A 24972-nucleotide genomic window follows, 5' to 3' on the forward strand; every position below is an offset into this window, starting at 1 on the left:
GGAAAAAGGTAAGTGTGGAAAGATGAACATCAGATCAGATGATTGGTCAAAATATAAAGAATAGCACAGAAAAACTAAAAGTTAATTAAGAGAAAGAAATTAGAGCAAGGAGGAGGTTAGTTCAGAATAAAGGTAAGGGATTTCTGGACATATTCAAAAAAAAGAATAAATAAGTTGAGTGTCAGTTCACCAGAGAGTGAGAATTAGGAGTTAATAGTATATAATAGAAAATAGTAGATGATATGAACAATATTTTACTCGTCTTCTGTGCAGAGGAAATAAATATTATCCCAGCAACAGCTGTAAATCGTGAGGTTGAAGGAAAAGAGGAATGTTGTAAAATTCCAATCATAGGCAAGCAGTACTAAACAAATTAAAAGAGCAATGAGTTGACAAGCCTCCGGGTCTGGATGGACTTTATCCTAAACTCTTAAAAGAACTAATATACTAATACATCATTGATGCTAACTTTCCAAAATTTGCTTGATTCAGGATAGATTTCATTAGACTAGAAAGTTTGGAGAGCTGGGTATTATGTGTTTTGGCTGACTGACAATCTCTAAGCCTATTGCTGTACTCTTGCCATTTTTGCAACAAAATACCTCTGTGAGCGAGCATTTTCAACATTCATTTACATGAAAAATAACAGGAGGGAGAAATTGTCAGTGGAACAAAATCTGTGGATGGCCCTCTCATCAAATCCTCCCCAGATCAAAAATTCTGCACATTGACAGGCCCAGGTTTCCCACTAACTCAGTGAAGAAGGCAGAGGGGATATTTGCCTTCCTTAGCAAGGGTATAAAATATAGGAACAAAGAAGTCTTATTACAAATTTATAAAACATGGGCTTGGCCAGAGATGGAATATTGTGTCCAGTTCTGGTCGCCATGCTATTAGAAGGATGAAGAGGGTACAAGGGAGATTCGAGTAAAAAGTGAGATCTGCAGATGCTGGAGATCAGAGCTGAAAATGTGTTGCTGGTTAAAGCACAGCAGGTTAGGCAGCATCCAAGGAACAGGAAATTCGACGTTTCGGGCCAGACCCCTTCATCAGGAATGAGGAGAGGGTGCCAGGCAGGCTAAGATAAAAGGTAGGGAGGAGGGACTTGGGGGAGGGGTGATGGAGATGTGATAGGTGGAAGGAGATCAAGGTGAGGGTGATAGGCCGGAGTGGGGTGGGGGCGGAGAGGTCAGGAAGAGGATTGCAGGTTAGGAGGGCGGTGCTGAGTTCAAGGGAATCGACTGAGACAAGGTGGGGGGAGGGGAAATGAGGAAACTGGAGAAATCCGAGTTCATCCCTTGTGGCTGGAGGGTTCCCAGGCGGAAGATGAGGCGCTCTTCCTCCAACCGTCGTGTTGTTATGTTCTGGCGATGGAGGAGTCCAAGGACCTGCATGTCTTCGGTGGAGTGGGAGGGAGAGTTAAAGTGTTGAGCCACGGGGTGGTTGGGTTGGTTGGTTCGGGCGTCCCAGAGGTGTTCCCTGAAGCGTTCTGCAAGTAGGCGGCCCGTCTCCCCAATATAGAGGAGGCCACATCGGGTGCAGCGGATGCAATAGATGATGTGTGTGGAGGTGCAGGTGAATTTGTGGCGGATATGGAAGGATCCCTTGGGGCCTTGGAGTGAAGTAAGGGAGGAGGTGTGGGCGCAAGTTTTGCATTTCCTGCGGTTGCAGGGGAAGGTGCCGGGAGTGGAGGTTGGGTTGGTGGGGGGTGTGGACCTGACGAGGGAGTCACGAAGGGAGTGGTCTTTGCGGAATGCTGATAGGGGAGGGGAGGGAAATATATCTCTGGTGGTGGAGTCCGTTTGGAATTGGCGGAAATGACGGCGGATGATACGCTGTATATGGAGGTTGGTGGGGTGGTTGGTGAGAACCAGTGGGGTTCTGTCTTGGTGGCGGTTGGAGGGGCGGGGCTCAAGGGCGGAGGAGCGGGAAGTGGAGGAGATGCGGTGGAGGGCATCGTCGATCACGTCTGGGGGGAATCTGCGGTCCTTGAAGAAGGAGGCCATCTGGGCTGTACGGTATTGGAACTGGTCCCCCACCGAACTCATCTCCGCATCAGCCTTCTCCTGCCCCACCAAACTCATCTCCGCGCTCCAACCTCATAGTCCCACAACCCCGCACCGCCCGTTTCTACCTCCTGCCCAAAATCTACAAACCTGCCTGCCCCGGCCGACCCATTGTCTCAGCCTGCTCCTGCCCCACCTAACTCATCTCCGTGTACCTCGACACGGTTCTGTCCCCTTTAGTCCAAGAACTCCCCACCTACGTTCGGGACACCACCCACGCCCTCCACCTCCTCCATGATTTTCGCTTCCCCGGTCCCCAACGCCTTATTTTCACTATGGACATCCAGTCCCTGTACACCTCCATCCCCCATCACGAAGGACTCAAAGCTCTCCGCTTCTTCCTTTCCCGCCGCACCAACCAGTACCCTTCCACCGACACCCTCCTTCGACTGACTGAACTGGTCTTCACCCTGAATAACTTCTCTTTCTAATCCTCCCACTTCCTCCAAACTAAAGGAGTTGCCATGGGCACCCGCATGGGCCGCAGCTATGCCTGTCTCTTTGTAGGATATGTGGAACAGTCCATCTTCCGCAACTACACTGGCACCACCCCCCACCTTTTCCTCCGCTACATCGATGACTGTATCGGCGCTGCCTCATGCTCCCACGAGGAGGTTGAACAGTTCATCAACTTTACCAACACCTTCCATCCCGACCTCAAATTCACCTGGACTGTCTCAGACTCCTCCCTCCCCTTCCTGGACCTTTCCATTTTATCTCGGGCGACTGACTCAACACAGACAACTACTATAAACCGACTGACTCCCACAGCTACCTGGACTATACCTCCTCCCACCCTGCCCCCTGTAAAAACTCCATCCCATATTCCCAATTCCTTCGTCTCCGCCGCATCTGCTACCAGGAGGACCAATTCCAATACCGTACAGCCCAGATGGCCTCCTTCTTCAAGGACTGCAGATTCCCCCCAGACGTGATCGACGATGCCCTCCACCGCATCTCCTCCACTTCCTGCTCCTCCGCCCTTGAGCCCCGCCCCTCCAACCGCCACCAAGACAGAACCCCACTGGTTCTCACCAACCACCCCACCAAAATCCGTATACAGCGTATCATCCGCCGTCATTTCCGCCAACTCCAAACGGACCCCACCACCAGGGATATATTTCCCTCCCCTCCCCTATTGGCGTTCCGCAAAGACCACTCCCTTCGTGACTCCCTCATCAGGTCCACACCCCCCACCAACCCAACCTCCACTCCCGGCACCTTCCCCTGCAACCGCAGGAAATGCAAAACTTGCGCCCACACCTCCTCCCTTACTTCACTCCAAGGCCCCAAGGGATCCTTCCATATCCGCCACAACTTCACCTGCACCTCCACACACATCATCTATTGCATCCGCTGCACCCGATGTGGCCTCCTCTATATTGGGGAGACGGGCCGCCTACTTGCAGAACGCTTCAGGGAGCATCTCTGGGACGCCTGAACCAATCAACCCAACCACCCCGTGGCTCAACACTTTAACTCTCCCTCCCACTCCACCGAAGACATGCAGGTCCTTGGACTCCTCCATTACCAGAACATAACAACATGACGGTTGGAGGAAGAGCGCCTCATCTTCCGCCTGGGAACCCTCCAGCCACAAGGGATGAACTCGGATTTCTCCAGTTTCCTCATTTCCCCTCCCCCCACCTTGTCTCAGTCGATTCCCTTGAACTCAGCACCGCCCTCCTAACCTGCAATCCTCTTCCTGACTTCTCCGCCCCCACCCCACTCCTGCCTATCACCCTCACCTTGACCTCCTTCCACCTATCACATCTCCATCGCCCCTCCCCCAAGTCCCTCCTCCCTACCTTTTATCTTAGCCTGCCTGGCACCCTCTCTTCATTCCTGATGAAGGGGTCTGGCCCGAAATGTCGAATTTCCTGTTCCTTGGATGCTGCCTAACCTGCTGTGCTTTAACCAGCAACACATTTCCAGTACAAGGGAGATTCACCAAGTGCTGGGATGAATAGTCTCAGTTATGAAGAAAGACTAGATAGGCTGGGTTTGTTTTCTTTGAAGCAGAGGAAGCTGAGGGGCTATCTGAGTAAGGTTTACAAAATTATGAGAAACAGTTTGCTTTCAAAAGTTCAGGAATCCCTTCCACAATCTTTTGTTTTTAAAATAGCCCTTTTTATACTACAATCCACAGCCAAAACTACTGAAAATTAAAAATAAACATTTATAATCAGTCTTTACATGAATGAACTTTCTCTGTACTGCTTCTGATGCCAATATTGTATATCTGTCCTTAGATAAGGGAACCAAAATTGTTCACAGTCGTCCGGTTGTGGCCTGCCTAGTGCCCTGCATAGCTTTTGTAAGATCTCCCTATTTTTAAACTCCATTCCTTGCAAAATAACATCTGATAAGCAATTTGCCTTCACTATTATCCACTGAACTTGATCTCAAATTGTACTTTATCAACTGGAATATGTGGACTAGGCTTAGTAACATCACCCAGATTCTATGATATTGGATGGAATAATTGTCTTTGGGCTATTGTATCAAAATCAAATATAGTCATTGTTTATAGAGAGGGCACTGCTTCCTCTTAGCTGGACTTTGATTATATCATATTGTAGTACACTTTAATTATATATTTTTTGAAAGAGTAATTTGATCATGAAACACAGCTCAATGTTGAAGTTGTAACCTTCATCTCCTCCCCCACTCACCCATTGTAGAGGACATGGAGGTCTTGGGCCTCCATCACCACCAGACGCCTGGAGGAAGAACGCCTCATCTTCCGCCTCGGAACACTTCAACCCCAGAGCATCAATGTGGACTTCAACAGCTTCTTCATTTCCCTTTCCCCCACCTCATCCTAGTTTCAAAATTCCAGCTCAGCACTGTCCCCATGACTTGTCCGGACTTGTCCGACCTGCCTAGCTCCTTTTCCACCTATCCACTCCACCCTCTCCTCCCTGACCTATCACCTTCATCTCCTCCCCCACTCACCCATTGTACTCTATGCTACTCTCTCCCCACTCCACCCTCCCCAAGCTTATCTCTCCACGCTTCAGGCTCACTGCCTTTATTTCTGATGATTTCGCTGCTCGTTGGATGCTGCCTGAACTGCTGCGCTCTTCCAGCACCACTGATCCAGAATAAATGTTGATAAGTTTCAGTGTTTCTCTTCCTGAGCAGTGTAATGATTTTTTTATTTATTCATTCATAGTATGTGGGTGTCAGTGGCTCGCCACCAAATATTGCCCATCCCTAGTTGCCCTTGAGAAGGTGGTGGGTAAGATGCCTATTGAACTGCTGCAGTCCAGGTGATCCATGATATCCTTAAGGAAGAAATTACCATCAAGGCTACAAAAGGCTACCCTCAAGTTGAGGCAACAGAACCAGAACAGTTGGTAGTCAGTAGAATCTTCCTCGTTTCCCTCTTCTGTCCAGGAAAATCAGATTTCTTTTTAACTGGGCGAACATTTCTGCATACATTTGCAGACTCTAGTGAATGTTTCCAGTAGTTGATCTCCATGGTAGATAAAGAACAAAATTATGATCTCTCAAGCCAGGTATTATTCTGGGATCTGACAAATCCAGAGTTAAGATCAGTTGGGATCATACACTTGACATTTAATGCTTCCTGAATGGTTTACTTTTAATCAGTTCATGTTAGTTGTTAGGATTGGTGACATGAAGTGAAAGATTAGTCAATTGATGCAAGTTTTTATAACGCAGATGTAAAACAGTGGAAAGCAAAATTGTATTTTCCAAATGGTATTGTTTTTGAATAGCATCTGCAAGTATAATTTTCTAATTGTGTGAGATCTGCTGTTTGATGATTCTGATCATTTCAATTTCCTATTAAACCTCATTTGACAAAGTTGACAATGTCCAGCAGTTGGACTTTTTTTATCCAATTGTTAGGGAGTTCCAAGATTAAAGCAATCTCATGATTTCATGAAAATCATACTTTGGTTCTTTTGAACAAGGATTTGCTTAAAGGAATAATCCTTTGGACAGAGCAAGAGAAAATGCACCTAACCAGAGCCAGAATTATAATAATGAAATCAATGTGCTCAGTTACATCATTCTCTTCTAAATTCATTATGCATTTCACAAAATATCAGTCAACATCTTACATTGGATTTAAATTCTCAGCCTAAATATTGCAAGTATTTAAGTGTCAGAATTTGCTTTGTGGTTATTATGCCTTTTTCTCAAGTTTAAAATGAAGAAATTAGTGATACATCTGGGAGAATGCAGAGTATTGAATAATACTTCAGAAGAACCATACAATGCCTGTGAATTAGGGACAGATATGTTTTCAGTTACAGAATCATATGCTGTAGAATGCTAGTTAAACTGTCAAGCCTGCACAAACTCTTCAAATTACTTAGTGCCAATATCCTGCTTTTCCCCCATACCTTTGCACATTTTTCTTCACATAATCATCCAGGGTTCTGTTAAATACTTCCATTATACTTGCTTCTACCATTCTTCCAGTGAGTACATTCGATACCCTAGCTACTCACTGTGTGAAAAAGCTTTTTCCTCTATTCATCCTTGCTTCTTTTGAGAAGTCACTTTAAGTCTATGCCCTCTGGTTAATGTTCCTTTTGCAAGTGGGAACAGTCTCTCTCTACCTACTCAATACAGCCTACTCATGATTTTGAAAATCTCTAGCAGTTCTCCTTGGTGAGAAGACAACTAAGTAAATAACATTTTCAACTTCTTCAATCTACCCTCATAACTGAAGTTTCTCATCTCTGGATACTTTCTTGTAAATCACTTCTGCATTCCTTCCTTTGTGTTCACGTCCCTCCTATTAGGTGGCACTCAGAACTGTACACAATACTCCAGCTGAGATTCAATAAATTTAACACCACTTTTTTACTATAATCCCTTATAATGAATAAAGATGCTGTATGCTTGATTTAACCACTTTTTCTGCCTGTCCTGCCACCTTCAATGACCTGTGCATATATAGTTAAGTCCTCTTGCTTCTCAATTGCCTTCAGCATCTGAGGTCCTCACTTTCTCCTCGAAGATTTAGAAATAAACTCCCTACATTATATCGCCATTCAGTATTCTTTCTATCAATATGCGCCACCTCACATTTCTCTGCATCAAATTTCATTTGGCAATTGTCAGTCCATTCCACCAAACTGTCACCATCCTTATGGAGTTCTACGCTGTCCTCTCAAGTTACAGTACTTCCAAGTTTCCAGTCATTACTTCTTGCATGGAAAGATTTGCTGTTAGGCTTGTTGAAACTAATGTGTATAGCTTATGAGAATGGTAAATCACGGACAGTTCATTCAGACCTATTTTTCATCTAGAATGGTAAACTATTCTTTTTTCTTAAGTTGTCAAAAGGATTACTGGTTGTTGTGATTGTTTGCTGCTGATCGATCATATTTTGGTTTTAATGAGGTAGTCTTTCATTGAAACACAAGAATGCAAAGCTGCAGATTTGGATTTAACAATGAAACAGTTTATTGTGCAAAAGGAATGAAAATACAGAATAAACCAAATTATTTACATTAAACATGTTTAAAGATTTTGAAACACATAGTTAAATACAATCTTATTAATCCCAGCAACACTCCTACTGTCCCACCAGTACTCATACTCCAGAGAATTTCCTTCTCTATCTCATCTACAGGGATTAAATTAACTGTGACTTCAGGGTCTTCAATTAGACTTCCTGGATTTCAAATAACCCCTTCATGATTTAACCAACAATTTTGGGTGTAGAACTTTCAAACTAAACTCCTTGCACTGAAGTAACACATCTCTTAAGTTTTAAGTTTGCTCCTCTCTTCAGGAGCAACTGTCTTACACATCCAGTTCCAGCCAAGACTTCTACAAACTGAAACATAAGCAATAGGTGTTTCCCTGAAGACCAAAATAAAAAGGCTACAATGTAGCTTATTACTTTGTTTGCTCATGAAGCTTACTCAATGAAAATGAAACCCATTATTCCCCAGGAAGTTTGTCTCATACTGTGCTTTAAAAGAAATTACCAGTACTACAGAAATACTTTCAAGTTCATCATTCATGCCTTCATAGATGCAGACCAAACATACATGGTGTTAGCTTGAACTCTAACTTGGAAATATTCTAAAATATTAAAATATATATAAATCACACATATTACATCACAAGGCTTGCATTATTCGAAAATTTTGTCCTAGAAAAGCACAAGAACTCTTGAAATCAGAACATGAAAGCATGCAACTTTTATAACCACAACCTCTTCCAAGTGCACGTATGTAAGTGTCACCTTTGATGTAATAAGTGTAATAGAGGTGTTATAATTATTGCCTAACTTGGAAATTATTTACTGATTACTTGAAAAAAAATCAATTGTCATGAGGATTTGTACATAGGTACCTGAAAATAAAAAGAGTGTTCTGTCAAAATGCATTTAAACACAATAGCTCTAAAGCGCTGAAATAGTGTATAGGGTATAGTTTGCCTTAAAACTTTGAGGGAAAGTGAGGCAAGACAATATAAACTACCACAAATGGCACAATTTTCAAGTGAGTGCAAGAACATGAAATGTTCATGACTGAGATTTTTACACAAAAATCATTGAAGGTGGCAGTACAATTTAGCAAAGCTTTATCTATAGGCGAGTACAAAAAAATGAGAAAGTTGTGTTGAACTTGTATAAGACCATAATTTGTCCCTCACTGAAATATTCTGTTTAATCTGGACCCTACACTTGTGGAAGGACACAGAGGCTTTGAAGAGCATATAGCTGAAATTCCGAGGATGAAGAATTAAAGTTATAAAGGACAGACTTGAAAAGCTGGGATCTTCTTTTCAGAGCAGAAAGATTGAAAGGAAATGCAGCTAAAGATCAGAATTCAGAGGAGGTGGCAGAGGCTTAAGGAGATTGACAAAAAAGCTGAACTTTCAATTTCATTGCCTGGAAGATGGGAGTCTGGCTATCCTATTTGTCTTCCAGTCATGAATGGTTTCAGTTTTCCTTTGACTTCCATTTTTCAAGAACCATGACCAATTTCTGGAAAAGGATCAATGGAATAAACATCACAGAAGGCCATTCAGCCTATCAAATCTGCACCAGTTCATTCTAAACGCAATCTAGATCGTCCCATTCATCAGCTCTTTCAGCATATACCTGCAATTTTGCTTCCAGTATTTAGCCAATTCCTCTTTGAAAGCTACAATTGATCTGTATTTACATATCCACACCCAACTTTCCATTTAGCTATGAACCCCAAAGTATATTGGAATATAATTTATATTCAACCCCCACACCAAAACCAAAAAATTCTATAGTCAAACATTTATAACTACTGTATGATATCATATTTACTGCTCTAAAGTTGTTAGGCAACACAATACAATCAAATCAGTTGGGTAGTCTGCACTTAAATGCTAATTCAGTAATTCATACCAATGCTCATGATCTCTTGCTTACTCTCTCATTTTCTCACACTCCCTTAATTGTCACTATTCACTCTTGCACTTTCTCCTTTCATGTCTCAGCATGCTAAGAAGGATTGAGACAGACAACAACTCAGAACTAGCAGGTTGGAAACAGCAGGTGTTAGGTGAGCAAACAAACAAAAGGTCATCAGTAGGACTTCTAGGTGGGTGGACAGCTGAGCCAGGAACCATTTGGGTCAAGCCAACTGGAAAAATGGTTGGCTGAGAAGCACCATAGGCAAGCTGTTTCCTTCAGACAAAAGTGGAATCTTATGATGCTTAAGAAGCTCCAAACTGTGAAGTCTGTACCAGCAGAAGCTCTAGCTAATTTGATTAATTATGCAACCTCAGTTTGGGTTGACTGATGCAGAGCTTATATACTTTGAAATGCCTTTCTCCCCACCCTTTCCTTCCTCATATATGCAAAGAGTACTACTGTTTTTTATTTAGCTGAAAATCACACATTACTAATGCAGATTCCTCTGTTTGCCCAGCTAAGGTTACTGTATCAATGTAGGCATTGGCTTGTAGAATTAGCCAAAAAATTCTGGGAAGAATCCCAGCCCCTAGTAATAGTTTCAATTATATAAGGAATACTTCCCTTTCAACTCAATTTATTTTCTTAGTATTTTGAAATTACTTGCATAATAAGTAGCTCAATCATCCAAGTATCAATAATTTTATTACACCAAAAACATTGTTGGCAATTACAATGTCACAATTACTATATCAATTGAGGAAAAGCACACAAAATCAATTTATATAGCCTGTATAAAAAATTATATTACAATTTTTAGCCTAGGTTAAAATAAATGTTCGAGGAGTTCATCAAGTTTCCTCATGTACTATTGCTTCTGACAGTATGAACATGGTCAAGGGAAGCACTAGACGCCGAAGACTCTCTTGTTCCCATCACAATGCTATTTTTGTCGCTCAAGTTCTTAACTACGGTTGCCACTGGAGACTGCAGAACTTTGCGAGAAAGCCTCATCCTTCCATCTGTGGGATCACGACCAAAATACTTCACCTATTTTTAAAAGGAAATATTTTCCTCCATATTAATGCTTTCATTGTACTTCAATATTCTCATTCATTAAAATTCTTAATTTCTTCAGTTGGATTTCATATTTGCAAAGTTTCAGGTTTCAACAAGTTACATTAAATCAAGAAAGGAATTAAATACTTAGGCTTCTAATGAGTACTAAAACTGTAAGGACCATTTCTTTTTATTTTTGCATTTTTTAAAAAATTGCAGCCTGAAATGTGAAAGAACTATTTTAAAAATCAAGAATGGCTGCATGTTTTGATGAACAAGTAACCTGACACTCCTATACATAGTTTAAACAGCTACTTGAAAAAGGAGTAATTAAAGCAAACAGAATACTGGAGAAGCTTAGCAAGCTTGGCAGCATCTGTGGAGAAAGAAAGTTAACATTTCGAATCCAGTGAGGTTGTCATCAGTTCTTCCCTGAAAAACTCTTCAGTTCTGAAGTCATACCAGAATCAAAATGCTAGCTGTCTTTCTCTCTTCACTAACGCTGCCAGAACTGCTAAGTTTCTCCAGCATTCTCAGTGTTCATTTGTTTCAGATTTCAAACATCCATTCTGCTTTTAAGCAGAACTTGAAGTTTAGGTTGCAGATAAACTGGAGTTACTGTGTTCTGTATTCAGATGGAGCTCGGTTTGACCTATGGATTAGTTTGTGATGACAAAACTTGGGGCTGGCATCAAGATATCTAATTAAATGATCAGGTCTCCACCGGCATCGGAACTGCCTCTCTGTTCTGAGGTCAAAAACCACTTTAAAAATGAAGAAAACTGGATTATCTTTCATTCAATGGTTTTTATGAGCTGTGACTTTTAATTGACAAGTCAGAGACCTTTTAAGTGAATCAGACACCCAATTTATCTTGCAAACCTGTGAAAGTGTTTGGAAAAGGAAGATCAAGAAGAAACCTTCCAATCAGCAAGAACCAACTCAACATATTGTGGAAACAAAGACTACAGAAATCTGATCTATGCTTTATATCACCCTGGATCTGGAAATCAGCTAATTTGGGGAATAGGATATACTTATTTTAAAATCTTTAACTTTTGCGATGACTTTGAGAACAGTGGGTCTTGATTTCCAGCATATTACCCAGTGAAGTATGATACAATTTGGAACTGACCAATTGACAAAATGAAAGTATTGTAGAAATAGCTGGTCAAGACACAGTAGCAGCATCCCTACATCTGGGCCAGAATCTCTGGGTTCAGCCATTATGCTAAGACCGGTTATAAAACATTGAAACATAGAAACTAGGAGCAGTAGGTCATTTGAGCCTGCTGTGCCATTTCATAAGATTGTAGCTGATCCTCTATCACAATGTCACATTCCTGCTTTCTTCCCTTTGATACCTTCATATTATTAAAAAAAACTTTTAAATAAATTCTGTAACTTGGCCTTCACAGCCTTCTGTGACAGAGAATTCCACAGGTTCACTACACTTTGAATGCAGAAATATTTCCACATCTCAAACCTGAACAGCCCATCCATATTCTGAGACTGTTTTCATTAGTTCTAGTCTTTTTCACGCAGGGGGTGGTGCATATATGGAATGGGCAGCCAGAGGAAATGGAGGAGGCTGGTATAATTACAACATTTAAAAGGCATCAGGAGGGTATATGAACAGTAAGGTTTAGAAGGATATGGGCCATGGTACTGGCAAATGGGACTACATTAATTTAGGATATCTAGTTGGCATGCATGTGTTGGACTGAAGGGTCTGTTCTCTGGTGTACATCTCTGACGCTATAAGTAGCTTCCAAAAGGAGGCTTTTGATTTTCAAAGTTTCATTTTATTTCAGGTTTTGAAGCAAATGGTCATTTGTAAGAAGTATGCATTTTGGAGATAAGCCCTCTATAATGGGCAGGGCTTTGTTTTAGTACTGACAATCTCCTCTTACACCTTTGCATGACATTGCTTGTGTGTGAGGGTTGACAGGTCCTCAGGCATTAAGTGTTCAGGGTCAGGCATTTCATACAATCATGTCTGTAGAGGGGCTGAAGTCTGACTTGAGAGCTACTGATCAATAAAAGGTCAGCACCAGGAGTGGTGGCTACCATTGGTCTGAGGACAAGTGGTCAATCATTTAGCAATGAGATGAGAGCATTTTGCACTTGGAGGGCACTCCACTTATTGAGTACACTTAATTTTTGTTGTGTCAGGGAAACAAGGAGTATGGAGAGTGAGTAGGAAAGTGGAGTTGAGACGGAAAATCAAATTAAATGGCAGAGCAGATTTGAGGTGTCGGAAGGTTTACCACTGTTTCTGTTTCTTATATACATATGACAAGAATACCTGAATCTGTTGTCCAACTTCCAGTCCAATGGCACTTGGATGTTTGATCTAAAAATAAAAAAAATGACAATGTTTCGGATGTTATGATAAATGTTTCATCAAATTAAAAAGACTTCATAATCAAATATATGAAATAAGATGAGGTCATGAGTATGCTGCATTTTTACATTTTATTATTTGCAATGTATTTAGCCGTGAACGGTCTTACCCTTCTGTGGTCAAGTTGTGAATTATGCAGTAAAACCGCAGTCATATTGGGATACAGCTTCACCATTACTCCAATATCCCTAGGTAAAAGTTAAAGTTATACAGTCAGTGTTGTTACATAAAACATTATATAAATTAAGTGAACTTCGTCAGGGCTAGAACAAATTTATTTGACCTTCTCTCAATTTAGCTCACTGTATTTGCTCCTTGTATTGTAGAGACCAAACGCAAGTTGGACGACTGCTTTGTGCAATACCTCTGCTCAGTCTACAAACATAACTCCAAGCCTCTGATGGTTTATCATTTTCATTCACTATCTTATTCTTACTCTCACGTACACATCTCTGTCCTTAGCTGCAGGGCTCAAGTGAAGCTCAATGTTAGTACAAGGACCAAAATCTCATCTTTCAACTGGGCTCTTTACAGCTTACTGGATTCAACGTGGAGTTCAGCAATTTCAGTCCTTGAACTCTTCTATCTTGATTCGGTATTTATTTTTTAATCAGTTGCCAGTCTTAATCTCGTTTTCCATAGTTGTCAGTTGGCACTGAGCCATTTATCAGGTAAACTTAACTACTCATTGAGCATGAGGCAAATGCTTTCTTGGAAATGCAGTTTTGAACTTACTGTTCAAAATTACTTTAACCTAAAAAGCTACTTTCACAGAACTAAAACTTACCTCTACTTTAGAAGCCAAGTGTGCAAATAATAACAGTATATAATCCCTACAGAAAGCTATGAAATTCTAACTGGACTTAGAGTAACGAGTCAAGATTAGAGTAGCGCTGGTAAAGCACAGCAGGTCAGGCAGCATCCGAGGAGCAGAAACAAAAAAAAAGAAAAAGAAAAAGAAGAAGAAGAAAAATTAACGTTTTGGGCAAAAGCCCTTCATCAAGCATGAGGCTGGGAGTTTCAGGGGTCGAGAGATAAATGGGAGGGGAGAGGTGAGCCGGGTGAGACAGTAGCTGAGAGTGCAGTAGGTGGATGGAGATGAGGGTGAAGATGATAGCTTGAACAGGAGAGTGGAGCGATAGGTGGTAAGTAAAATTGACAGGTGGGACAGGTCATGAGGACGGTGTTGAGCTGGAAGGTTGGAACTGGGGTAAGGTGGGGGGAGGGGAAATGAGGAAACTGATAAAGTCCACATTGATGACATGGGGTTGAAGAGTCCCAAGGCAAAAGAGGAGGCGTTCTTCCTCCAGACGTAGGGTGGTGAGGGAGTGGCGGTGGAGGCAGCCCAGGATCTGCATGTCCTTGACAGAGTGGGAGGGGGAGTTGAAATGTTTGGCCACAGGGCAGTGGGGTTGATTGGCGTGGGTGTCCCAGAGTTGTTCCCTAAAGTGCTCTGCAAGAAGGCGTCCAGCCTCCCCAATATAGATGAGACCACATCTGGAGCAACGGATACAATAAATGACATTGGTGGAAGTGCAGGTGAAACTTTGGGGCCTTGGACGGAGGTGTGTGGGTGGGGAAATGGGGAAGGTGTGGGCGCAGGTTTTGCAATTCCTGCAGTGGCAGGGGAAAGTGCTGGGGCGAGGCAGAACGTGGACTTGACAACTGGTCATGGAAGGAATGGTCTTTGTGAAAGCTGATAGGAATGGGGAAGGAAATATATCCCTGGTGGTGGGGTCCATTTAGAGGTGGCGGAAACATCAGTGGGCAATGCAATGGAGGTTGGTGGGGTGGAAGATGAGGACCGGGGGGGTTCTGTTCTTGTTGCAGTTGGAGGAGTGGGGTTCAAGGACAGCGATGCAGGATGTGAATGAGAGGCATTGGAGGGCATCAACCACATGGGAGTTGCAGTCTTTAAAGGAGGAGGCCATCTGGTGTGTTCTGTGGTGAAACTGGTCCTCCTGGGAGCAGATGCAGTGGAGCCGTTAGGAATACAGGATAGCATTTTTGCAGGAGGAGGTGTAAACCAGGTAACTGTGGGAGTCGGTGGGTTTGTAAAAAATGCCAGTGTTGAGTTAGTTATCGTTGATGGAGATGGAGAGGTCCAAGAGGGATGGGAGGTGTCAGAGATGGTCCAGGTGAATTTAAAGGTTGGAGTGGAATGCGTTGGTGAAGTTGATGAACTGTTCAACCACCTCATGGGAGCATGAGGTGGCGCTGATGCAGTCATCGATGTAGCAGAGGAAAAGGTGGGGAGTGGTGCTGATGTAACTCTGGAAGATGAACTGTTCTAAGTAGCTGACAAAGAAACAAGCATAGCCGGGGCCCATGCTGGTGTCTACAGCTACCTCTTTCACCTGGAGGAAGTGGGAGGATTCGAAGGAGAAATTGTTGAGGGGGAGGACCAGTTCAACCAAATGAATAAGAATGTCAGTGGAAGGGTACTGGTGGGGACGTCAGGAGAGGAAGAAACAGAAGGCTTGAAGGCCCTGTTCATGGCGGATGGAAGTGTAGAGGGGTTGGATGTCCATGGTGAAGATGAGGCATTGGGGACCAGGGAAACAGAAATCTTGGAGGAAGTGGAGGGCGTGATGGTGTCAACATAGTAACGGTCACGAATGGAGCATAGATATCTATTTACATGTATTATATGCATGATGGATGGTTTCATACTGGTCATAGATCCACTGTTAGCATTTATGCTCTGGGAAATGGAGGTGGAAATTCTTATTTCTTTGTTAAGAGGTCATCTTTTGCAATACAATTGCCAAAAACACAAACACACACACACACACACAGTTTAGAGGCTCAGCTCTACTCAGTATGAAGTATGACTTGCTTTGATGTATTTACCGTATTTCAGTTATAGTGGCAGTGTAAACGGCACCAAACTCCAGTTGCTGTTCTTGCTGTGGGAAAAAAAATGCCACAGTTTGTTTAATAAAGAACAAACAAACAAACAAACAAGCTAAACTACAAAGTCATGTTTAGACTTACATCATCCTTGCAGAGTTCACTTATGAACTCAGTGGCTTCATGCATAGCACTTGGAGTTGGGGCAAATACGGAGAATGTTTCTTCATCTACTTGAGATATTGTTACCCCTTTGAAAGGAAGAGGAACAAAAAAAGTTTTGTTTGATTAAAATAATAGCCTAAAGACAGTAAAAATCTCTTGTAGTTTTGCTGGACAAAAATCGAATAGCTGAGCCATACAGACTGTGATACATTCCTGCCATCCTCAAGCCTCTTTAAAGTTACATTGTGCACAGATGAGACGGAGTCACAATATCCCTCCTTTTTTTTAAAACCCTTCTTGGTCAGTCACGACACCTTTGTTTTCTAAAACTTGTGCTCTTTTAGTATGCAGTGGTAATGTCACTGGACAAGTTATCCAGAACCCCAGGCTATTGTTCTGGAAACAAGGGTTCAAATCCTTCCACAGCAAATGGTGAAATTTGAATTCAATGACAGTCTATTATAAACAGTAGGCCTAATGCAAATAACCATGGAGAAAGTGAGGACTGCAGATGCTGGAGATCTGAGCTGAGAAATGTGTTGCTGGAAAAGCGCAGCAGATCAGGCAGCATCCAAGGGCAGGAGAATCGACATTTCGGGCATAAGCCCTTCTTCAGAAATGAGGAAGGTGTCCCAAGCAGGCTAAGATAAAAGGCAGGGAGGAGGGACTTGGGGGGAGGGGCGTTGGGAATGCGATAGGTGGAAGGAGGTTAAGGTGAGGGTGATAGGCCGGAGAGGGGGTGGGGCCGGAGAGGTCGGGAAGAAGATTGCAGGTCAAGAAGGCGGTGCTGAGCCCGAGAGTTGGGACTGAGAGAAGGTTGGGGGAGGGGAAATGAGGAAGCTGGAGAAATCTGCGTTCATTTCTTGTGGTTGGAGGGTTCCTAGGCGGAAGATGAGGTGCTCTTCCTCCAGGCATCGTGTTGCCATGGAGGAAGCCAAGGTCCTGCATGTCCTTGGCGGAATGGGAGGGGGAGTTAAAGTGTTCAGCCACGGGGTGATTGGGTTTTGCATTTCTTGCGGTTGCAGGGCAAGATGCCGGGAGTGGAGGTTGGGTTGGTTGGGGGTGTGGACCTGACAAGGGAGTCACAGAGGGAGTGGTCTTTCCGGAACACTGACAGGGGAGGGGAAGGAAATATATCCTTGGTGGTAGGGTCTGTTTGGAGGTGGCAGAAATGACGAAAGATGACACAATGTATCTGGAGGTTGGTGGGGTGGTAGGTTAGGACCAGTGGGGTTCTGTCCTGGTGGCGATTGGAGGGGCGGGGTTCAAGGCCAGAGGAGAGGGAAGTGGAGGAGATGCAGTGGAGAGCATCGTCAACCATGTCTGAGGGGAAATTGTGATCTTTGAAGGAGGCCATCTGGGTTGTTCGGTATTGGAATTGGTCCTCCTGGGAGCAGATGCGGCGGAGGCGAAGGAATTGTGAATATGGGATGGCGCTTTTACAGGGGGCAGGGTGGGAGGAGGTGTAATCTAGGTAGCTGTGGGAGTCAGTCGGTTTATAGTAAATGTCCATGTTGAGTCGGTCGCCCGAGATAGAAATGGAGAGGTCTAGGAAGGGGAGGGAGGAGTCCGAGACGGTCCAGGTAAATTTTAGGTCGGAGTGGAAGGTGTTAATGAAGTGGATGAACTGTTCAACCTCCTTGTGGGAGCACGAGGTAGCACCGATACAGTCATCGATGTAGCGGAGGAAAAAGGTAGGGGGTGGCTCCCCCCTCACTTCCCTCCAAGGCCCTAAGGGATCCTTCCATATCCGTCACAAATTCACCTGCACCTCCACACACATCATTTACTGCATCCGCTGCACCCAATGTGGCCTCCTCTGCATTGGGGAGACAGGCCGCCTACTTGCGGAACATTTCAGAGAACACCTCTGGGACACCTGCACCAACCAACCCAACCGCCCCATGGCTGAACACTAACTCCCCCTCCCACTCCCACTCCGCCAAGGACATGCAGGTCTTTGGCCTCCTCCATCACCAGACCATGGTAACACGACGCCTGGAGGAAGAGCGCCTCATCTTCTGTCTAAGAACCCTCCAACCACAAGGGATGAATGCAGATTTCTCCAGCTTCCTCATTTCCCCTCCCCCAACCTTATCTCAGTCCCAACCCTGGGACTCAGCACTGTCGTCTTGACCTGCAATCTTCTTCCCGACCTCTCTTCCCCCACTCCCTCTCCGGCCTATCACCCTCACCTTAACCTCCTTCCACCTATCGCATTCCCAACTCCCATCCTTATCTTTTATCTTACCCTGCTTGGCACACCTTCCTCATTCCTGAAGAAGGGCTTATGCCCGAAATGTCGATTCTCCTGCTCCTTGGATGCTGCCTGACCTGCTGCGCTTTTCTAGCCCCACATTTTTCAGCTCTGCTAATAACTACAGTCAATTATCATAAAAACCTACCTGGTCATTAACACCCTTTAAGGAAATCTGCCATCCTTACCTAGTATGTATGGTCTACCAATGACTCTGGGTGCACAGCAAAGTTAACTCCTAACAGTCCAATAAATGCTGACCAAGTAACTAATGACCACATCCCATGAATCTTATTTTTCTTTTAAAAAGGTCTAATAACAGCAATTTGCATATGCTCAAGGCAGACTGTTCTATGTAAATAATGGTCAGTATGCTTGAAAGCATTTTTTTTTCACTGCTCCTCATGCTCATCCTTTTCATCATTGCACGCTCGAGATACACCATTTGTGTCCAGTTGAGCAGAATTTGGCAAGATGAATGCCCTCCAAGTAACTTTCCACCGTTTTCCCTGCCATCACCACTGCCAATGAAGAGCAAAGACTCGGGTGAAAGAACCATGTCTAACTCGTCTGACCAATTTATCAGTATTTGTAAACAAAAGTCCTTAAGTTGCTTCAACCTCAGATGTTGGTCAGCTGCTTGGAAGATTGACAGACCTTGGATGCAGAAAACTTGAAGGTCTTAGATTGTCTCTATAATGATGACCCTATGTATTAGTTGCATTAGTTGTTGCAAAAAGCTATCAAAAGCAACTATTGTATTACATGTGTCACTAATACCGAACTGTTTCACTAGGTATTTGGAAGGTTTCCATCTGATTGACACTGACGGAGAAACATCACTAATGTCCAGTGCTTTCTCCTCTGCTATTGTTCACTGGGAAATCTGTGGATATCCACTTTGGATTCTGTCCCTTTCCCTAGTTTTATGGCTGTTTCGCCTGCAATGGGAGAGGAAAAGAACTGAGTGGCCTATGATCACCTGGTAAGATCGAAAAATGAGCAGTGAAATTTCATAAGGGGAACAATGAGTCGCTGCTCTGGATGGATAGATGGGGATGTGAGGAAGTGCAGACAAAATGGAGGTGTGGTAGGCAAGGTAGACAGGTGTGAGGTGCAAGACTTCAGTAAGTTAGAGGCAGGTGGATGCAGTCACATGCACAAAGAACTTGCCGATGAATGTGTACTGAATTCATCAGCTAGGTGATTAAAGTGTGGAAGAATAAAGGTGGCCAGACTTGGTAAGGATGGCAAATTTCACTCCATAAAAAAGGACAACAGTAAACACTTTTTTTTGTGAGAACTAATAATAGTTTCATAGTCCATATGGTTAATTCTATGTTTATTAATAAATTATGCCAGTTGCCATAGGAAGATTTGAATCTACACCCCAGAGCAGAACCCTAGGCCTCCAAATTATTTATCCATGATATTACATTATGCCTAAGTTTTCTCTTCATATGCTACACATAGTCACATGGAATTTACTTTACGGTCTCTCCCTCAATACAGGTCAATGCTTTAACGGTCTTGAAGTTAATAGCAGGGTTATCATGTCCAGAACTTTCCGATGATCAATCCTTAGTTTCTCCTTTCATCTACCTGATGTATCTCAGCAAGTGTCATAGAGAGTAGATTCAGCTTTCTATGTATATTTGTAAAATTTGCTGTAACCGTTTCATCCTCACAAGATCCTCCAACTGTCTGATGGCCCGCCTTATATTATAAGCAAAGATTTCCTTCAGCTGAATTACAAAACTGCTATTGTTCACGGCATCTGCCACAACCTGTTTCTCTCCTTGGCTATTATAGAACATGGAACAGTACAGCACAGGTCCAGGCTCTTTGGCCCATCATGTTTGTGCTGATTATGATGTCATTCTAAACTAATCCCACATGCCTGCTTACATTCTGCATCCCTCTATTCCCTGCCTTTTCATATGTCTGTCTAAATGCCTCTTAAACGTTGCTATCATATCTGCTTCTAGTACATCCCCTGGCAGCACGTTCCAGACACCCACCATTCTCTGCGTACAAAACTTTGCTTTGTAAGGTTTCCCCTCACATGTTAAAGCCATGCTCCCTAATAGTCGACATGTCGACCCTGGGAAAAAGACTCTGACTATCCACGCCTCTCATCAGTTTATATGCTTCTTTCAAGTTGTCCCTCAGCCTCCAATGCTCGAGTGTAAACAATTCAAGTTTGTCCACCTCTCTTTATAGCTAATACACTCCAATCCAGGCACCATTGTGGTAAACCTCTTCTACATTCTCTCCAAAGCCTCCACATCCTTCTATAGTGTGGCGATCAGAACTGTACATGATGCTCCATTTACAGCTAATGTTTTATAGAGCTGCAACATAACTTACCAACTTTTATACTTAAATGACTCAACCAATGAAGGCAAGCATGCTGCAAGCCTTCTTTACCATCTCATCCACTTGGTTGCCACTTTCAGGGAGCCATGTACTTGCATCCCAAGACCTCTCTGTAAATCAATACTTCTAAGGGGCCTGCCATTATGGTGTAAGATCTAGATTGAACAAGTGTTCTAAAAAAAAAAACTGCTGGGTTAGAACCTGCAATTCAAATCAAAATGAATTTAGTCATTTGCAAGGTTAAGTATTGAGAGTAATTTTGGGCCCCATACCTCAGGAAAAATGTATTGGCCTAGAGCAGGTGCAGAGAGGTTCACAAGAATGACCCCAGGAATAAAAGATTCATCATATGAAGACTCTGGGACTATACTTGATAAGAGTTTAGAAGGGTGGGGGATATCAGATTGAAACTTTCAGAATACTGAATGGCCTGGACAGAGTGGATATTGGGAAATGTTTCCGTTGGCAGGACAGTGGAGGACCCCAGGCACAACCTTAGAGTAAAAGGAAAGACCTTTTAGAATGGAGATAAGGAGAAACATTTTTAGCCATAGAGTGAGTGAATCTGTGAAATTCATTGACTAGCCTTCACAGCCTTCTGTGGCATTGAGTTTATTTAAAACAGACATTGACAAGTTTTTGATTGCTAAGGGCAACAAAGGTAGTGGGGAGAAAGAGGGAAAATGAGGTTGAAAAATCTCTCAGCCATGATTGAATGGAGGGGCAGACTCAATTGGCCGAATGGCCTAATTTTTGCTGCTGTGTCTTATGGTCTTACTCTTTTCATCTCTATTACACAGTCCATTGTCGAATGGTACTGGAAGGGAAAATGTCATTTGGCCAATGCTCTGTTAGTTTTTTGAACGTCACTCAGTTAACTCTTGTCCTCTGGCCTATTTCCCCACAGCTTTGCAATATATTCCCTTCAAGCCCTTATTCAAGTTTATTTTGGATGTTATTACTGAATCTGCTTCCACTACCCTTTCAGGTAAAGCGGTGTAAAATAGGTATTTTAGTCTTACCACTTTTGACTCTTTTTGCAGTCACCTTAAATCTAGGTCATCTGGCGACTGACCCTCATGCAGCAGGACACAGTGAACTACACTTTCCCAAGGGCCTGATGTTGGGACAAATAGGGCATCTCAAGACTGCATGACATGACAGTGAGAACAGGTTAGCAACTTTTGAGAGGCATTTCCAAATCACTTGCCACTGAGTATTGTGACCTACTAAGAATGGGAAGTGGGTTTTTGATGCTGCAGGGCCATGGAGATAGCACTTTTGGAGGCTAGGCAGCCCCACTGAGAAAGGTGGATGTTATCAAGTCAGATTGGGGGATGTTAGGGAAGCCTCAACAGTAAACAGTTAATTGACAGCAATGCTAACAGATCCACCAAGATACATGAGAAACCCATCTGCTGGATCAGGCTTGGTTGGGATTGCTGTCTTTCATACTTGTGGCCCTGTCAACAGGGTGTGGAGTCTCCTTTATGGAGGGGCTGCTCACCAGAGGTTTTGGAGTGAAAGTTTCTCGAGACAAAATGCAGGAAACTGGTTGTGCTTAAGATTTAATAAAATTCTTGAACGTATCAAAATCCATTGTTGCCTAATTCAATGTATATACATGGGTCTGTTAAACCCCGATCCATTGTACCTTTCTATTAAACGTGTTCTCTACGTTCTCCAAAGTTTTGACATTCTTCCTAAAATGTGGTGTTCATACTTGAACAAAATGCTAGAGTTGAGGCCTCATGTGTTTTATAAAGGTTTAACATAGCCTCCTTGCTTTTGTACTTTATTCTTTGATCAAAACAGCCAAGAATGTTGACAGCCTTTCAAATTTTCCAACCTCCTTGTATACATAACTTCATATTATCTGTATACCGCAGTCTAGGATATCAATATATATTAGAAATACCAGTGGTCCGATTACTAATCCCTGGGAGGCATTGCCTGCCAGTCTGTTAAAATCACTATTCGCTACTCTCTATATTTTGCTCCACAGGAAATTTGCATCTACACTGTCGCTAATTCTGTAAATTTGAACACTGCTATTGAGCACATTAAGTAATTTAAAGTCAATAAACATTACCATTTTTCTATATGCCAAAAGGATTCTACCAATTTAGTTAGCAAAGCTGATGTTCAATTAGGAGTACAAATTTTCAAAACGCCAGTTAAATTTTCGAAGACTATGATCTTTAAAAATTTCCTCATCAACATTAGGCTGAATGGCACATGTAGTTGCTGGATTTATTTCTCTCCCAAAAGTATCTCCAATCCTTCAGATTTCAGGCATTACCCTTACATTTGAGAAGGATTGTTAAGATTGGCCAGAATTTCTAACATTGAAAAATTTTTAATGTATATATTTATTGACAATATTTTTCCTTTTTGTTAACAAAAAAAACAAACAGAAAGAAAGAAAAAGTTTTAAAAAGTACAGAAAAATAAGAATAATGTTGCACTATTATGTTGTATTACTATAATGTTAAGAATAAACTGCCTACTATTCTCCAAATTGTAGTTAACTCTTATTTTACTTAACTTAATTCAAACGAGCACTAACTCAAATTAAATAAGATAACATTTAATTTAATTAAATTAGATAACATTTAATTTAATTAAATTACAATCCACCAAAATTAAGTTACACTACACTGTACTACATTACATTACTCCACTCGCTGCACTACCATCAAGGCTCCTGCCCACGGGAGCAACAGTGATTATACCTGTATTTACTACCCCCCTGAGGTCCCTGAACTGCCATACATGGCCCTCGTGACTACACAAAGGCCCTTATCTATACCACTGACAAATCCATTTCTATATAATTTAAAAAGGGCTGCCACGTCTTATAAATTTTCTCTGTTCCGCTGTGCACCATACTTGGTAGTCCTGAGGGATGTGCTCCATTGCAAGTCTGTGCCACCCTAAAAGACCTGACGGCTTTTCTGATATCCAATTCATTTAGGATGTCTTTCCTCGCACAGTGCATCAGAATGTTGAATAATCTCCTCCCGTGCTCATCCAAAGAGGGAAGATTCGGTAGTCCTAAGAGGAGGGACGCTGGATTCCCCCCCTTCAAAACTTCCATTCCCAAAATCCCCTCCAGTTCATTCCCTATGGCCTCCCCATCCAATATCCATGGATCTTGTGACGAGACCAGAGGCAATGCGTAAGGGTGCCAACACTGTTTTTACATTTGGGGCATTTCAGGGAAGGTCTTTTCTTAAACTTTGCTAGTCACTCAGGTGCCATATGAGCCCTATGGAAGATCTTCAATTGCATTGATTACTTAGATTAGATTACTTACAGTGTGGAAACAGGCCCTTCGGCCCAACAAGTCCACACCGACCCGCCGAAGCGCAACCCACCCATACCCCTACCCCTACATTTACCCCTTACCTAACACTACGGGCAATTTAGCATGGCCAATTCACCTGACCCGCACATCTTTGGACTGTGGGAGGAAACCGGAGCACCCGGAGGAAACCCACGCAGACACGGGGAGAACGTGCAAACTCCACACAGTCAGTCGCCTGAGTCGGGAATTGAACCCGGGTCTCAGGCGCTGTGAGGCAGCAGTGCTAACCACTGTGCCACCGTGCTGCCCAATTGTGCCCTATTGCATTTTGAAATCTTCTTTACATTCCCCCATATGTCCTCCCACATTTCTGATGAGATTTCTTCCTCTAACTCCTGACTCCAAATCTCATCGAATCTCTCCATATACACCCAGGCATTCCCTCTTTGCAGATGATATATGGTACGAACTGAGAGAGCGCCCTCAGATCGGAGCACTCTACATTCGAAACCTGATTTGTAGGGCTGGTTTTCTTCTGTGTATAATCCCTAACTTGGAAATATCAGAAAAAGGATCTTATTAGGGATTTCGTACTTCTGACCCAATTGGCTAAAAGACATCAAGTCCTCTCCCTCAAACAGATCTCCCAGACAGGAGATACCTTTACCCTCCCATGTTCTAAAGCCAGAGTTCATTGATCCCGGCTTGAATCCTGGAGCTCCCCCTAATGGGGTAAATGGCATAGTCTTGAGCAAATTGCCCTCACCCTGCCACATTATCCTCCATGCTTTTACTGTATTTATAATAATCGGACTTCCACGGTGCTCAATTACCGATCTCATCTTATTCACGAAAAGCAAGTTTATGAGGGGACACTTCACCTGCGGGGCTTCCACATCTAACTGTATCAATTTCGGGTCATTGTACACTCAATCGCCTACCTATGACAACAGAGTGCCTATTTGATCCTTCAGATCAGGGAGATCCACCCCACCCATATCCTGCCGAAGCTGCAACTTGGTAAATTTAATAAAGGGGTGCCTATGGCACCAAATAAACAATCCAAGTCATTCCACAAACCTC

The 24972-nt window shown here is 43.0% G+C and overlaps 1 protein-coding gene across 2 annotated transcripts in view; it reads right to left on the bottom strand.

The window, feature by feature from the left end:
- Positions 1-7493: 7493 nt before the first annotated feature.
- The window catches only part of LOC132819775 (polyribonucleotide nucleotidyltransferase 1, mitochondrial), a 75510-nt gene continuing 58031 nt past the window's right edge, over positions 7494-24972 (bottom strand). For both annotated transcript variants that reach the window (XM_060831528.1, XM_060831527.1), the window contains 5 exons: positions 15923-16029; positions 15779-15834; positions 13035-13113; positions 12827-12874; positions 7494-10509 (listed from right to left, as the gene is read on the bottom strand). In XM_060831528.1, coding sequence (XP_060687511.1) covers positions 10321-10509; positions 12827-12874; positions 13035-13113; positions 15779-15834; positions 15923-16029 — 479 coding nt within the window. In that variant the 3' untranslated portion in view covers positions 7494-10320. The remainder of the gene's footprint in view (positions 10510-12826; positions 12875-13034; positions 13114-15778; positions 15835-15922; positions 16030-24972) is intronic.

This window comes from Hemiscyllium ocellatum, chromosome 10, assembly GCF_020745735.1.
Source record: "Hemiscyllium ocellatum isolate sHemOce1 chromosome 10, sHemOce1.pat.X.cur, whole genome shotgun sequence".
In the NCBI taxonomy this organism is placed as follows: Eukaryota; Metazoa; Chordata; class Chondrichthyes; order Orectolobiformes; family Hemiscylliidae; genus Hemiscyllium; species Hemiscyllium ocellatum.